General features: G+C 37.9%; 1 protein-coding gene across 2 annotated transcripts in view; it reads left to right on the forward strand.

Annotated features, from left to right (window-relative positions):
* The window catches only part of LOC137983997 (NLR family CARD domain-containing protein 3-like), an 89,601-nt gene that overhangs the window by 2,925 nt on the left and 71,676 nt on the right, over nucleotides 1-15,000 (forward strand). Inside the window, exons 3-7 of one of the 2 annotated variants that reach the window (XM_068831157.1) lie at nucleotides 902-1,503; nucleotides 4,430-4,687; nucleotides 9,666-9,728; nucleotides 11,028-11,090; nucleotides 11,882-15,000. The exon at nucleotides 11,882-15,000 is cut by the window's right edge and continues 203 nt beyond it. In XM_068831157.1, the coding sequence (XP_068687258.1) occupies nucleotides 902-1,503; nucleotides 4,430-4,687; nucleotides 9,666-9,728; nucleotides 11,028-11,090; nucleotides 11,882-14,166 (3,271 nt within the window). In that variant the 3' untranslated portion in view covers nucleotides 14,167-15,000. The remainder of the gene's footprint in view (nucleotides 1-901; nucleotides 1,504-4,429; nucleotides 4,688-9,665; nucleotides 9,729-11,027; nucleotides 11,091-11,881) is intronic. The other variant, XM_068831156.1, reaches the window with a different exon arrangement.

Below are 15,000 nucleotides of genomic sequence, written 5' to 3' on the forward strand. Positions count from 1 at the left end.
TACATGTAGGTGGCATTTTACAGTTTTGAGTGTGACAGTAATTATTGATTTGTGACTTACTTTCGTTTTTTCTGGCACAGTGTAGAATCTTTAAGCTTAGTGTTTGATTTGGTTGAGTCCCACATGTAAAATTAAATCATGTCTCATTTCCTAGACATGCTGTCTAGTTTGAAAGAGAATTGAGCACTGCTGTTTATGAGCTTCTTGAACACAGGTGGAAACTGTTTGAAAAAAGTTTCACAACATATTATTTCACCAATTTGTGAAACAATTTGTGAAAAAATTAAGAGATTGAATATTTTGCCATTTTTTTATGCTACTCTACCGATATTTTCCAGCACTTACAACCAGGAAATGTAAACAAGTGCTTGTCAACATGTGAATATATGTCTGTTAATAAATGTTCTTTCAGGCTAGTGGAAAAATGGCCAATGGCCAGAATTAAAAAGAAAGCATTTTACATGTACAATGGCAGCTTGCAACCTGAACTGAATGCACTGATTTGAATTGACAGTGATTGTTTATTCTCTTAGATTAACCTTCCAAATGTTACACTTGCACACACATGTCAACTTTAAACATTTAACAGTAATGTAATCTCAAACATTGTCGTTTGATTTATATATTGGTAATGTAATTTTATAGTAATATGTTGAAACAAAATAAATGGTATACACCACAATAAAATGATTATGGCATACGCCATGCTGAAGCATGTCTTATGAAAGTATTATCGTGATTTTGAAATTTATTTTGATGTTCTCTTTCATTCTTACAGTATGAACAGTAGTAATTTTATTTTACGTATAAGCTTAATGTAAAGAAATGGCAATGTGTTTCTGTCAGTTACTCGCCAGCTTTGTTCAAAGCTCTGTATTAAGTTTACTTGTGTAATCATCAGGTCAAGCCACCTTGGTGTGACTGACAATCAAAAACGATGGCTTGTGGCTGGTATTGCACTCAACAAGATCCTCATACCACAGATACGTCCGTTTGTACAACAAGGAATCAACACTGAATACAACAAGCTTAAGACCAGCCACAATATTCATGGACAGAGTTCATCTGGTCGTCTTCAGAGGTGGCCTGCAAGAAGGTTGTTGAAATATGAGAACATCAATGGAAATGATGTTCATCCCAGGCTTCCCAATGGACGATTAAATTACTCTTTGTTTGATTGTCGAGTGACATCTGATGTAGACTTTGCCAGGCTGTATGTTGAGAACTACATGGCAAAATTTACTGCCTTTGATGACCACTGTGATGCATCTGCTGTATTGTCTTTGCTTGGTGGGGTTCCTGTATTCTCTGCTGCAATACAAAGTGCTGCAGGTGATGTCAAAAATGCACGGAATGATTGGGCACACTGTGTCTTCAGTAAATGGGAACCAGCCAAGTTTCAGCAAAGTTTTATTGAGATGGATCAACTAGTGAGGCATATGACACTGCCACATTCAGATGAAAGGAAACTTCTTGGAGAATTGAATGATTGGGAAACAAGAGGTAATTAAAGCAAATACATGTAATTCTTGTTGTATATTAAGGTGGGCAGTATGGGCTGACCATAATTTTGTGTGATTGAAGCAACGATTATCGTGTAAACTGACACTAATGGGCTTTAATCAGTTCGGGGTAATCATAGAGAAAGAAATGTTTTAAAACTTATTGATTCATGAGCATATTGACTGGATCAAGGGAAGGAATACTGTAGTTAATAAACCAGGAAGAAGTAATGTCCTACATTGTGGTCCACTTTCCAGCTATATATGTTATGCTAGGGTACATTTGAGCCTATCTTCAGTTACAGGGAAGCAGAGATATTATAATTTTTACCTTCTTTCTTTGATAATTCAAATATTAATTGTGTCCTGATTTGGAAAAAGAGTATGCACCAGATTAGTATGAGATGATTTCAGCTCGTCTTGATTTCTTTTGTCTCATGGTCCCAATCTCTAGTGTGGAAATTGGTATGTAGGGGAGAAGAATGTTAATTTCATTATTGTTGTACCAAGCCAATTAATTAGGATTCAAACAGTTTTTGTCTGTGTTGTACATGTACAGTATATGTTATAGTTCAATTTTGACCTCTGCTTTAGTTTTTTTGAACCACTTCAAAATTTTTGAACCAGTACAGAATTTTTGAACCAGTTGCAGGGTTCTTGCTAAGTTTTTGCACAGGAGGTAAAAAACCAAAAATAGCAGGTAACTTTGTTACCTGCCTCTGCACGGGGTAGCGAGCTCAAGTGTTAACTTGACGTTCGTATCGATCGCTGTTGTGTGCCAGGGGCTGCTAAATTAATGTAATACCTACTGTAGCACAAAGAAAAAATAGGTTATGCTATTTCATTGTTTTTCACTCACCACCGCTTTTCTGACGCTTTGGTTGAAAACCAAATCTGTCGTTGCTGGTTTCCCCTGGCTGTGGGAGGAATGGGAAGGAAACACATGGCGGACATCGTTTCGAGGGATGAGTTGGCAAAACAAGCTGGATTGCTTTTAACAAATGGTATATTTTCAAAGAGATAACGTGTGCCAGATATCATCTTCACAGGATTGGTTGGAAGGGGAAAGCAATATTTTCTCATAAACCCAATGTTATTTCACCTTTGAACAGATGAACATTCGTTGGATAATTTCGGTTAATATTTCAGTGAAACCGCCGGTAACATTTACGTGAACAGCCAGTAAAAAAAACGGTTACAGGCTCTTAACAAGAACCCTGCAGTCGAAAATACATGTATTTTAAACTGGTTTATTTTAATCAACCCTTTTTGGGGGTTTAGTTAGAAAACAGCAACTTGGTTTTTTTCTCCTACCCCTCCCTGATCTTCTCCATGACCTCTATCGTACTCCACCCTTCCCATCATATATCTATCTTCCCCTTACTCTCCAAGTAGTCCCCTTACATCCACTCCCTCTACAATATCCCACACAGACTCTTCACACTTGTTTAAAGAGTTTTCTTTTTACTCACCCAAAGTTGGACTTGAACTCCCTATCTCTAGATCTGCTGCTCACTCTCTTAACCACTTGACCACACAAGCAACTCATGCAAATACTCCATGATTATAATAATTTATAATTTATAATTAAGATTTTAAATATTTTATTTAACTCTCCCACAGACACAGCACCCCAGCTTCTTTGCAATCTATTGGTAACCCCCTTACCCTACATGTGAAAGAACGCTTTACTTCCAATAACTATGAACCAATATTCTTAACCCAATGACCAAAACAAAGGTTGTTTTAGACTAAATACGCAAGTAAGTTTCTCCAATTACTACAATGTGTGCCAAAGGAAAGGAAAGTAAAGGAAACGAAGGAACGTTTTTAAGTGTTTAGTCGTTCTAGCACTGGAGCACTAATCGGGGACACTGTAAACTGAAATTAACAATTAACACAAAATTAATTAAGTCAAATGTTGGTTTTTGAGGAGAGGGGAAACTGGAGTACCCAGAGAAAACCTCTCGGTGCAGAGTAGAGAACCAACAAACTCAACCCACATATAAAGCCAGATCTGGGAATCAAACTCTGGCCACATTGGTGGGAGGCAACTGCTCTCACCACTGCGCCATCCCTGCACCCCTCGATTCCTGACATTTGCAGACTGCAGACTAATCCAGGCTGACAGTTATTGAAATCTAACCATCTTAAAATGGGTGCTTAGACTTAAATACTGTTTGTCAGCGCTAATCAAATGGGTGCTTGGACTTAAATACAATCTGCGCTTAAGCGCTATTTGTAGACAGTCTGCAGTATGTGACCTCTGCAGTTGTTATACACCTCCAGGAATCCTACATGTAACTGTTTCAAATAAGACTGTGCATAACCCTAATCACTAAATTCATAGCTTAACCCTAATTTCTAAACTTTGGGCAGTGCCCCTAACCGTACAGTACTTGTACATGAATGCAAACCGTTGAAAGTGCTTAAGCCAAATCACCAAGCTGAGCATTTGACCCTAATCACTAAAATTATTTCTTGGTCTTTGATAGCACCAGAGACAACAATCTACCATAATAATCTTATGATTCCTCTACTTTATTTTATACATATTCCATAAACAAGTTCCGCTTAATTACAGGAAGATGTCCAACTACATGTATGTTGAAATGGGTGGTGTTTTAAAAAAGATTAAACTGGTTTAAAAATTCTGGACTGTTTCAAAAATTCTGCACTGGTTCAAAAAAAATAAACCAGAGGTCAAGATTGAACTACAGGTACAACTTATATGTAAATACCTTCGTTATTGCCAGTGATTTATTTTTGTCTATAATTACACGTACCATGAGAGTCAGTAAGTACTCTACAACTGTTATGTATTATTTTAGTATGATATCTTTATTTGTTATTATACGTTCTATCCTTTTACTTCTAAACTTACTCAGACTACTTGTTTCTTCTTGCATTTTGTAATGTTGCTGCAGGAACACAGCTCTGCATGAATTCTCCAGTAGACCCTGCATTGTTACAGCTGTTTCAACAGGAGGTTAAATCACTCCAAGATAGTGTGGACAACATGAGTTTGGAATTTGAGGCAGAAAAAGCAAAAATAAATCACGAATTGGGAAATGTTACAATTTCTTTGGAAGAGATGAATCAGAGACTGCATGGGTTAGAGACAGGACAACAGACCTTGGAGTGTCGTGCTGATCTTGCTGATGGCAGAATGGATGAGTTTGAAGGTGTGGCTTGTTGAAATGGAACTGTTGACTATTTCTAGTGTTATATAAATGTGATTGAACAATTTTTATTCTCAATGATAGATATATCCTGCTGGAACAATTTCCAGCAACCTCAACTGACGTTGGTACATGTATAGTGATGAGCATTTCTTCTGGCATGTTAATTTATTTTGATATTCCTCAACCTGAGGTGCAAAAACTACCCAAAGTTGTAATGATTAAAATTGAAGACATAAACTGACCAATGTAAATTCAGTTGGCTTGCTGATCAACATATCAATTTACATCCCTTTCAAAAAAAATTCTTGATAAATGATTGTTTGTGATAGCTTTTTGTTTCTAAACAATACCCATGAATACATTGTAAACTGTCTAATACTAGTGTGAAATAGGGTATTGGTGTTAAGGAATTAGTCTCCAACAGAGTTCAGGTTTAAAACATGTTTCATATTTTCATAGTGTCCTTAATACCTTTACTGAAAAATGTGACCTCTCATGGGAAAATGTAAATGTACCTAACGGTTTTTGGTGTGTGACCGGAATTCTGTGTGGTAGCCATGCAGAAATAATTTTTACCCGTGCACACGGCCTTGCTCACTTGTGTGCATGACTTGCCAGCCCATGTGGAAAAATTTCCCCCTCGTGTGGGAGAAACATGCACTCATGCACACGACTTGGTTTTCCAATCGCTGGTTTTAGTCATGCGCTTAAGAAATGGGTGCCTTAACTTTCCCTTTTGCATATTGTCACACGATATGCAAACTCGCGTCACTGAAACACTGAAAAAAATCATGTCTTCGGTTTTACTGAGCATAATTCACTGATTCAAACAGGCAAAATGTTCTCCATAAAAAAAAGCACCAATTTTTCAAACTCTCTATGATGCACCGATCACATGTACATGTATTTGATATTTGTGCAAGAAAAAGTATTGTTTTTTTAAGCGCTTGCCGGCAAAAGGGCGTTTCAAATGTTGCGTCACGCCAAACCTTTAGTTACACCTGAGGCACCCAGAGGAAGAATGAATAGTATCCCATGATGCATGCGAGAGGCAATCACATCTAAAATGGCGACTTCTGGTCGAGAAAGTACCTTTCTTTCATCTCCGTAATAATATTGATTGTTATATTCGTCAGAAAAGACAAGAACCTTGTATATTATTGTTCCTGATTGCTTTGAATTCTTATTTATTTTCGTCAGTTAATTAGCCTGGACCTGGAAATAAACAGGCATAAGTTTACCATGAAAGTATCCTTGGCACGACGATGTGGCCATTGACCCGCAATGACAGCATGAATATGCTTATTTATGCAGATAAAGAGTCAATTATTTTCCAAATATTGATAAGATTCTGCTTTAGTTATAAAAGAAGTACCCAGAACTACCCACTTTGCTATTAGAGGCAAAAACCCCTTCTATTTCATTACGTGCGTGAAGACAAGAAACTCAATTGTGTCAAATATGCGCAATATTGCAACAAACTAAATTTCAGGATCAAACCGTTTCCATGAAGAACCTCTTCCTTGAATAATGAAGCACAAAATAGACGACGGATTGAGGCTCAATCAGTCGAAATCAGAAGCCATGTGGCTTGGCAAAAATTTAAACAGGAAGGACACTCCTTTTGGAATCAATTGGCCTCAAATACCTATTTGTGCATTAGGAACGTTTTTTTCTTATAACAGGCCTTCTGATATTACGCGATGGTGCGATTTCGCACAATCGACCTCAAATCGCATCCGATCGCACAATTCACGAAAAATCGCATAATTCGCAAAAGGACGCACAAAATTCATAAAAAGAAACATAAATCAAGACGTTTCTTAGAAATTCCTGCATAAATACGCCATTTTAAAGATGATTTATCTTGGAAAAAGGCTAAAAAACCTTTGTCACCTTCGATTTCCTAAACATTCGAAGTTCAAGGCGTTATTTTTCATGTCGGGGACCTGGTACGAGTCTCCTTCTATTGCTGCAACACAAACACGCCCTTATATACACACCACTGAAATGACACGAGATTTGTGAAAAATAAGCGAAGTTGTAAGTTTTTCGGCAAAATGTAGTTTCTTTCGTTGAACACTGATGAAAACTTACTCATGGATAAGTTTGTTGTGAAAACGCTCGCTTTTTCTTCGACGAAGAAGGAAGTTCCCACATTCCGCCCGATCTGACAGCTCACAATCGAGCAAGAAAGTACCTCACAGGTACGCTCCACGTGGACGATGGACTGATGCAATATTAGGGCCTTTTATACGAGAGAAAATAAGCCGCGGCTTACTCTGGCCACGGTGTACAAAGTACGCAAAAGGAACTATTTATACGAATATATATTCGCAGGTCAATATAAGCCGCGGCTTGAAAAAGACGTGAACGTAGATTTTGTACCATTTATACGGGGTGAACATTCGAGTCTTCTGTAAGCCGCGGCCAGAGAAAGCCGCGGCTTATTTTCTCCCGTATAAATGGGGGTATGGCCCTATTGTGATTGACCATCTTCGGAAGTTCGTGGTTGACGAGCACCTTGATCATTCATTTGGCACGTTAGCTGTGTCCTTTCAACTTTTCAACTTATTTATCCCAACTAATGTCGATCGATATACATAATTACTGTTCCTTCGTGTTCAAAATGTCTTTAGGTCAGCAAAAAAGTGTTTTTCTTAACCTGAAACCGTATAAAACAAGCTTAAAATTGCTGAGAAAAAAATCGCATAATTTGCATTATTTATCGCATAATTGGCCTTTCTAATCGCACAATCTGCCCTGAAAAAATCGCATAATTTGCATTTTTTAATCGCACCCTATCAGAAGGCCTGTTATAAGTCTAAGCTTTATGAAGACAAAAATTTTTGTCCAAAAATAATCAAATTACAGAAACTGTTTAATATATGGTCTCAACGTGACCTATTGCTGTATGGCAAAATAACAATTGCTAAAACCTTGGGTTTGTCGAAACTTATCTTTTCTAGCGCTTGCATTCCACACCACCACATGTGATAGTCGCAGGCAATAAATTGGTCGCTGATTTTGTCTGGAATGGCAAGAAACCGAAAATAAAAAGAGACACACTTATTGGTCCAAAGAATGGAGGCGGTTTGACTACCCAGAATATGAGATTATTTCCAAATCACTTCAAGGTGCTTGGATTAAAAGAATGCATGAAAGCTAATAGAAAATCAGTGGATGACAATTCCTTCCTTTTATTTAGAAAATTACGGTGGTGTATTCATTTTTGAGTGCAATTATGATGTAGCTCTTTTAACCCACAACAGTGTGCCAGGTTTTTACATAGACGTTCTAAAAGCTTGGGCAGAAGCCAGGCAGAAGTTTAGAACAAACGATCAGAATAGTCCAAGAGATATTATCTTGTGGAATAACAAAGATGTTACCATTGGTGGTAAATCAGTGTACTGGAAAGACTGGCACACTGCTGGCATTGAAAGAATTAAAGAATCCTAGATGACAATAACGTATTTGTAAGATTTAACCAGTTTTGCAGAAAAACTGTTCTTAGTCCCCCATTTACCCAGATCTATATATCAGTAATACCCAGTAAATGGAAGCGAGCTTTACGGTCTGTTCATACTGTTAATCAACTGATTTAAACTTCTACAAATTTAAAATTTAGTAAATACACTTGTAGAGCAATTAGAAGTGCATTAATAGAAAGAACTTTCCAGGAACCTGTGGCCAGTGCAAGGTTGTGTAAGTCGGGCGTGGATTCAACCAATCTTAAAGCAATTTGTAATTTACCTTTTAGTATAACTAAAGAAACAAAATTAAATATCTTTCAGTACAAAATAATTCATAATATCCTACCGCATGGTAGTTTACTACATAAGATGAAGATCACAGATTCGCCACTTTGTAAGCTCTGCAGTGCAGTAGAAACGCTGCCTCATATGTTAGGCTGTTGTGATGTAATTCACCATTTTTGTCTTAAAGCGGTTGACTGGTGGAATCAACAGAGTGGTGACAATTATTCAGTAAATGACTTAAACATCTTGTATGGCTACAATCCCGAGACCAGGAAAACCAATTCTTTTAACTATTACATTTTACTAGGCAAAAGATATATCTATTTGCAAAGACTCCAGTTTAAAGCCTCTAACTTATGTCAGTTCTTGGATCTTGTCAAGAACAAGATCCTTGTTTTGAGATCGATTTTTCAGTCTAAAGCTCAAATAGAAAAATTTTATTCGGTTTGGAAACCTTTGCTTAGTTTAATATAAGTTCTTTATATGTTGTTAGCGTAGCTTATGCAAGCTTGTGTGTAGGCATAGTAAATAGAGCGGAATGGTTATGAAACCCGACAACTTTCTTTGTTGTAGGTTTTTGTTCACATTTTTGGCCTTGACCGTGCACAAAACACAATAGTTGTTTACTCCGTACTGAGGAACCAACCAATAGAAACGTGTTGGTTACATAATTTATGCATAGTGTATGAGCGCAAAACATAAGAGTTTTTTAGTTTCATAAGCTATTTAGGTGTCCCAAACTCTTCACAATCAACCTTGTATTAAAACTGTTTGTTTACCATTTATCCTTTCTTCTTTTCCCCTAACATTTTACTTCTTAATCACAATTGTAATATTTCATTAGTACTATGTATCTTTTTAAATATTTAATTTGTAAATATTCATATGTATATTCTATTTTTCTTTTTCCAACACTGTAAATTAATGTTTGTGTGAGTTTAAATTAAAATTGATTGATTGATTGATTGATAGAAGATTGTGCTCGGTCATGGACTTAATTCCCAACCTAAATCTTGGCATCTTTGTTTGCTCCTTTGATGTTTGCCGAGCTTCCAAACCATTCCCCTCTATTAACTATGGTGTAGGTTAGTGAATGTAGTAGTATGTAGTTGTATGTAAAAAAAAATGCTACAACAAATAAAATATTATGGGTGTCCACGAAAAAAAAATAATGATTAAAAAAAAAAAAACATTTAAAATTTTTTCCCTGTTTTTTTTAGAAATGCTCACCACATGGAAGAGGGAAGAAGGAGACACAAAGGACAAATTGGGAGAGATGGAAGGTAGGCTGGCAAATGTTAAATTCAAACAGAAAGGCTGCCTAATAATGGCAAATATTTTTGTCAAAGTATGCCAGTGATGTCTTTTTTTCTTTTTTCTTTTTTTGTTTTTGCATTTTGGATCCAATGTCCACTCTATTTTGACTTGTCTCGCCAACTGGCAGACTGTGAGTTGTACATGTGATTATTAATGATAAAATTATCATTATATTTTAACATGTTACTGACAACAAGTCACAACATCCCTCGCTAAAAACCTCCATTGTGGGTACATACATTGTATTAACAGTTATCTCTTACATAATAGCTGGTCCATTACTTTTTTTTGTCCATACTTTAGCTACAAAAAGAGCTCAAATTTTCAAAGAAAAAAGTTCAACAGTTTAAACAGTGTCTAATGTCACATCAAATGTTATCTCATGAAACAGGGGTGTGCATAATGCATAATTATGCTGCAGTTAAAATTGAAATATCCCTCAGGTATATCCCTCATTTTTAAAACTAGTTTGTTATATACTTTCCTTTGTTTCAGATTATGATAATGTCTATAAGGCAAAGGAAAGTTAAAAACAACTAGTGCGAAAAATACTTTTTAACCAAGGAAAATCTTAAACCACATAACATACAGGTATGGTATGGTATATAAAATAGAGGCCCACCTGAAAATCCCGCCAAATATTGTTCTGTGTTAATTTTTGATTCAATGACAAAGCAATGTCAGCTCTGTTTCTATAAACCAGAGTCTCTGTATAAACATATCAATACGTGTCCAGTCTAGTTTATCTTTGTTACCCTTCTTTGCGCTTATTCAGGTATGCTTTGGTAACTTCCTAAACTATTATCTCGTTCTTTTATTTTATTGATTTTATTTTATTAAGACATCCTGAAGAGGCTTGAAACAGATGAGGGCAGCAGCAGTATTAGATTCAGTCAGAAACCCATAGGGGTTAAAACGTGCTAAGTGCTAAGTGCTAAGTACCATATTTGGAAACCCCTCTTTCCAGTTAATTTTGCGCGAGAACATTAGTGGTATTGCATCACGGTGTTCTTGCGAACTGATTGGTTGAATGTTTCTCTCTTGTTGTTCCAAACACGGTACTTAGCAAATTGAATATTCAGAAGCTTGCTTCCCAGGACACAAGGGGCCGTTACACGTTTCAACCCTTATGGGTTTCTGATTCAGTAGTTCAATGTCCAATCGCTGAGCATCTGAAAGCCATTTATTCTTGACGAAGGTTTGACAGTTTCAAAATACCAAAAAAGTAACGCTCAGTGGTTCATCCCTTATTTTACTATTTAAAGAAATGCTGAAGCAGTGGAAGTCACAGGGACACAGTCCGAGTACTAAACTTGGAGAGACTGAAGGTACATTCAAGAATTGCATAATTCATGAGATAGATTCACAGAAATTGCTAGAAATCCCACAAGGGTATCTAAAATGTGCACACAGTCATAAATTTTGCATTTACTAAGATCTACCTAGGTAGAGGCTATTTAGCTCTTTATAATCAAAGGAACTTGCCATCTTTTGAGGCATCGATAATGAGAGAATATTGATGCTGGGTCACCAAATCGCAGTTAGCCTAAATATTTTTTACAATTGTATATTTTTTGGACATGATTTTTTAACTTCCAAGTATTCCGTGGTAAGGGGAAATGCATCATTATTTGTACTGAGTGGAAGCGAAAATGATCACTTGCAAAGAGGCAATGAAGACCTGAAAAAATTTCAGGTCTGAACGGGACTCGGACCTATGACCATGCGATTACACTGCAATGCTCTACCATCTCAGACATCAGAGGTACATGTCTACAGTATGAACGCGCAACAGACTCACTACCAGATGGTTAAGAGATCAGATGATAGAGCTACGTAGGACAATTGCATAGTCATGGGTTCGAGTCCAGTTCAGGGCTGGAATTTATTTAGGCTTCCTTTGCAACTGCCGAACTTACTCTCTAAATTGCGATGGTCATTTGCACTTAGAGTCGTCACAACCCCAAGTTCAATTTATATATGACTATCACATATTCCACTGGCAATTATAAGTACAGTCGACCTTAACAAAACTAAGGCCTAAGTATCATTGTCAAGTATTCAACGCTGGGAGAACAACGGCGTTTTTATTTTCAAGTAATGCGTTTCTCTCTTTCAGATGGTTTTGGGCGAGTCGCTGACTTTATCGACGTTATTCGACAACTGTACAAAGATCGTGAAGGATGGTGGTGCGAAGAGTTTGGATTCCATCTTGACAACATTTTTACCAGGCTTACAATGGTCAGCAGGAAAAAAGAACGAGGGGTAAAGACTGACTCCATTGTGAACATGTTGGAAATCTTCAAACCACACGAGGAACATTCACAACCCAAACGAGTTTTGATTGAAGGACAGCCAGGCATGGGAAAGACAACCTATTGTAACAAGGTTGCTTACGACTGGGCCAAGAAATGTAAAGCTGAAGATTCGTTTCCTGATTTCCAAGTGTTGCTGTTGTTGAAATGTAGAGACATTACCTCTGACTTATGGGAGGCTATTGATGACCAGCTTTTACCGAAAGACATCAAGGAAGAAGAAAGAGAGAAGTTCTTTACCTTCGTTCGGGACCATCAGTCAAAGGTTTTGCTGGTACTTGATGGATTGGATGAGTTGCCAAGCGATTATTTACCCTTGTATAAAGAAATCATTGAAGGGAGAATGCTTCCAAACTGTTACTTAGTGGTTACAGCTCGCCACGAAGCTGGGATAAAAGTACGGAAATGCTGTCACACCCTGCTAGAGGTCGAAGGATTTACTAAAGACGCTGCTGAAGCTTATATCCGAAGTTATTTCAAAATTGATGAGCATCTGGCGAAAAAGCTCTTGAACAAGCTGCGCACAGACGCAAGCCTTAGCGGACTAACTGCAAATCCATTAAATACAGCCCTTCTTTGCCTCCTTTGCGAAGACTTCCAAGGAGACTTGCCGAAAGGCAGAACTCTGCTTTACCACGAAATAGTGCAGTGTGTGCTGAGAAGGTATAGGATAAAGAAAGAATTACCAAAAACAGACGAAGACCTAACACAATTATACCACGCTGAATTAAAGCATCTTGGTTCTATAGCGTGGAATGGCTTGCTCAATGATGAGATGTATTTCGACGACAGTGCATTCCGAAATGGTACTGGCAACTTAATACCTGAATTGGGATTTCTGTCAGCTCAGGCTGGACGCAGCAAACGAAGACCGAGCTGCTGCTATGGGTTTCTCCACAAGAGCTTTCAGGAGTTCTTTGCTGCATTTTATCTCAGTTGCCAGCTTGTCAATGAGGAAATTAGTCCTGATAACTTAGTTGCTGAGTTTCAACAGGTGCTCATCTTTACCTGTGGTATCTTGGCTGAATGGTGCGAGGCAAAAGCCATGGCACTTATGGCAAGTATAGCAAGACAAATTAACCAATCAAATGAGGAGGAAAGTGATGACTACCTATGGACCGCGTTGAATTGTATCAAGGAAAGTGGAAAAGAACAGGGTACCTTTAGAAAAGAATTGGCGCATTCTCTTGGTTCGCTTCTTGAAATTCAGGGTATTTCGTGTCTACGCAAGATAAGTGACAGTGGCGCTGCAATACTGTCTCACGCAATGGCAACAAACACAACGGTGACAAAGTTGGGTTTGCCTTTTAATGGAATCGGTGAGTCAGGTGCTGCTGCACTGGCTAAAGCAGTGGAAATCAATTCAACGCTGACAGAGTTGGATTTGCGTTCCAATGGAATTGGTGACACAGGTGCTGCTGCACTGGCTAAAGCAGTGGAAATCAATTCAACGCTGTCAACCTTGGATTTGTCTTACAATGAAATCGGTGACTCAGGTGCTGCTGCACTGGCTAAAGCAGTGGAAATCAATTCAACGCTGACAACCATGAATTTATCTTTGAATGCAATCGGTGACTCAGGTGCTGCTGCCCTGGCTAAAGCAGTGGAAATCAATTCAACGCTGACACAGTTGTATTTAGATTCCAATAAAATCGGTGACCCAGGTGCTGCTGCACTGGCTAAAGCAGTGGAAATCAATTCAACGCTGACAGAGCTGTATTTGTTTCGCAATAGAATCGGTGACTCAGGTGCTGCTGCACTGGCTAGAGCAGTGGAAATCAACTCAACACTGACACAGTTGTATTTGCGTGACAATAGAATCAGTGACTCAGGTGCTGCTGCACTGGCTAAAGCAGTGGAAATCAATTCAACGCTGACAAAGTTAAATTTGTCTTGGAATGGAATCAGTGACTCAGGTGCTGCTGCACTGACTAAAGCAGTGGAAATCAATTCAACGCTAACAAGGTTGGATTTGTCTGTCAATAGAATCGGTGAGTCAGGTGCTGCTGCACTGGCTAAAGCATTGGAAATCAATTCAACGCTGTCAAAGTTGCATTTGTCTGTGAATGTAATCGGTGAAAAGAACTGACAGACCCCTTTGGCCTGGTTGAACGTATTTTATACTAATCGTATTGGCCAGTGTCAAAACATTTTGAAATTAATCCTCCCTTGGAGTTAGTCAGTGGACCAAAAATCAGATCCCGAAAGAATTGTTCCAATGTATTAGAATTACTAACATCCTTGAACGATATATTAATGTACCCAATTTAAATCTTGCGGGGTTAAGATCCTTTCTGTATTGTATTCGCATTGTGATATAGCATTCACATATAAATGATATCGAAATACCTAGAACAAAACGCTTTGTTCTCAAAGGGTTTGAATTTTTAATGAAGATCCTTTTAACAATTGTACAGCAAACGGTTTTAATTGAAATGAAATATGCTTCATTACATGAAGTATACTTTGTAACATTCGGTTTTGTATGCATTCAAGGAAGTTCTAACGAAAGTCTCAAGTGGATGGAAAACCTACGCTTGGAAATAAGCACAGTGCTAATCCATTGTTCTAAGGCCACACTGCATTAAAGTTTCTGGCTTCGTTGTTGTTAGTTTCTTGGTAGTTTCTTGGGGGTCACACGATCGCTTATCACTTTTACTCTGCTCCCCGTTTAAACTGGTCGTGACTTCCGCACACACGCGTATACCCACCAACACATTGCATCAGTTTGAAAATGACTTCCGCCCAGTTCGTCAAATCTTTGGTCTCCAACAACAGTCCTTCTCAGGACTCTCTACACACCTGGACGAGGCGACTTTATCATGTTCTTTCATTTTTCATTCAGATTAAGAGTCATTTGTGTTAAAATTATCGGAGTTCCGTTTAAAGGACCCTAGTCAGCCACGGCCGTGTTTTTGTTGAC

The sequence above is a fragment of the Montipora foliosa genome, chromosome 13, assembly GCF_036669935.1.
Source record: "Montipora foliosa isolate CH-2021 chromosome 13, ASM3666993v2, whole genome shotgun sequence".
In the NCBI taxonomy this organism is placed as follows: Eukaryota; Metazoa; Cnidaria; class Anthozoa; order Scleractinia; family Acroporidae; genus Montipora; species Montipora foliosa.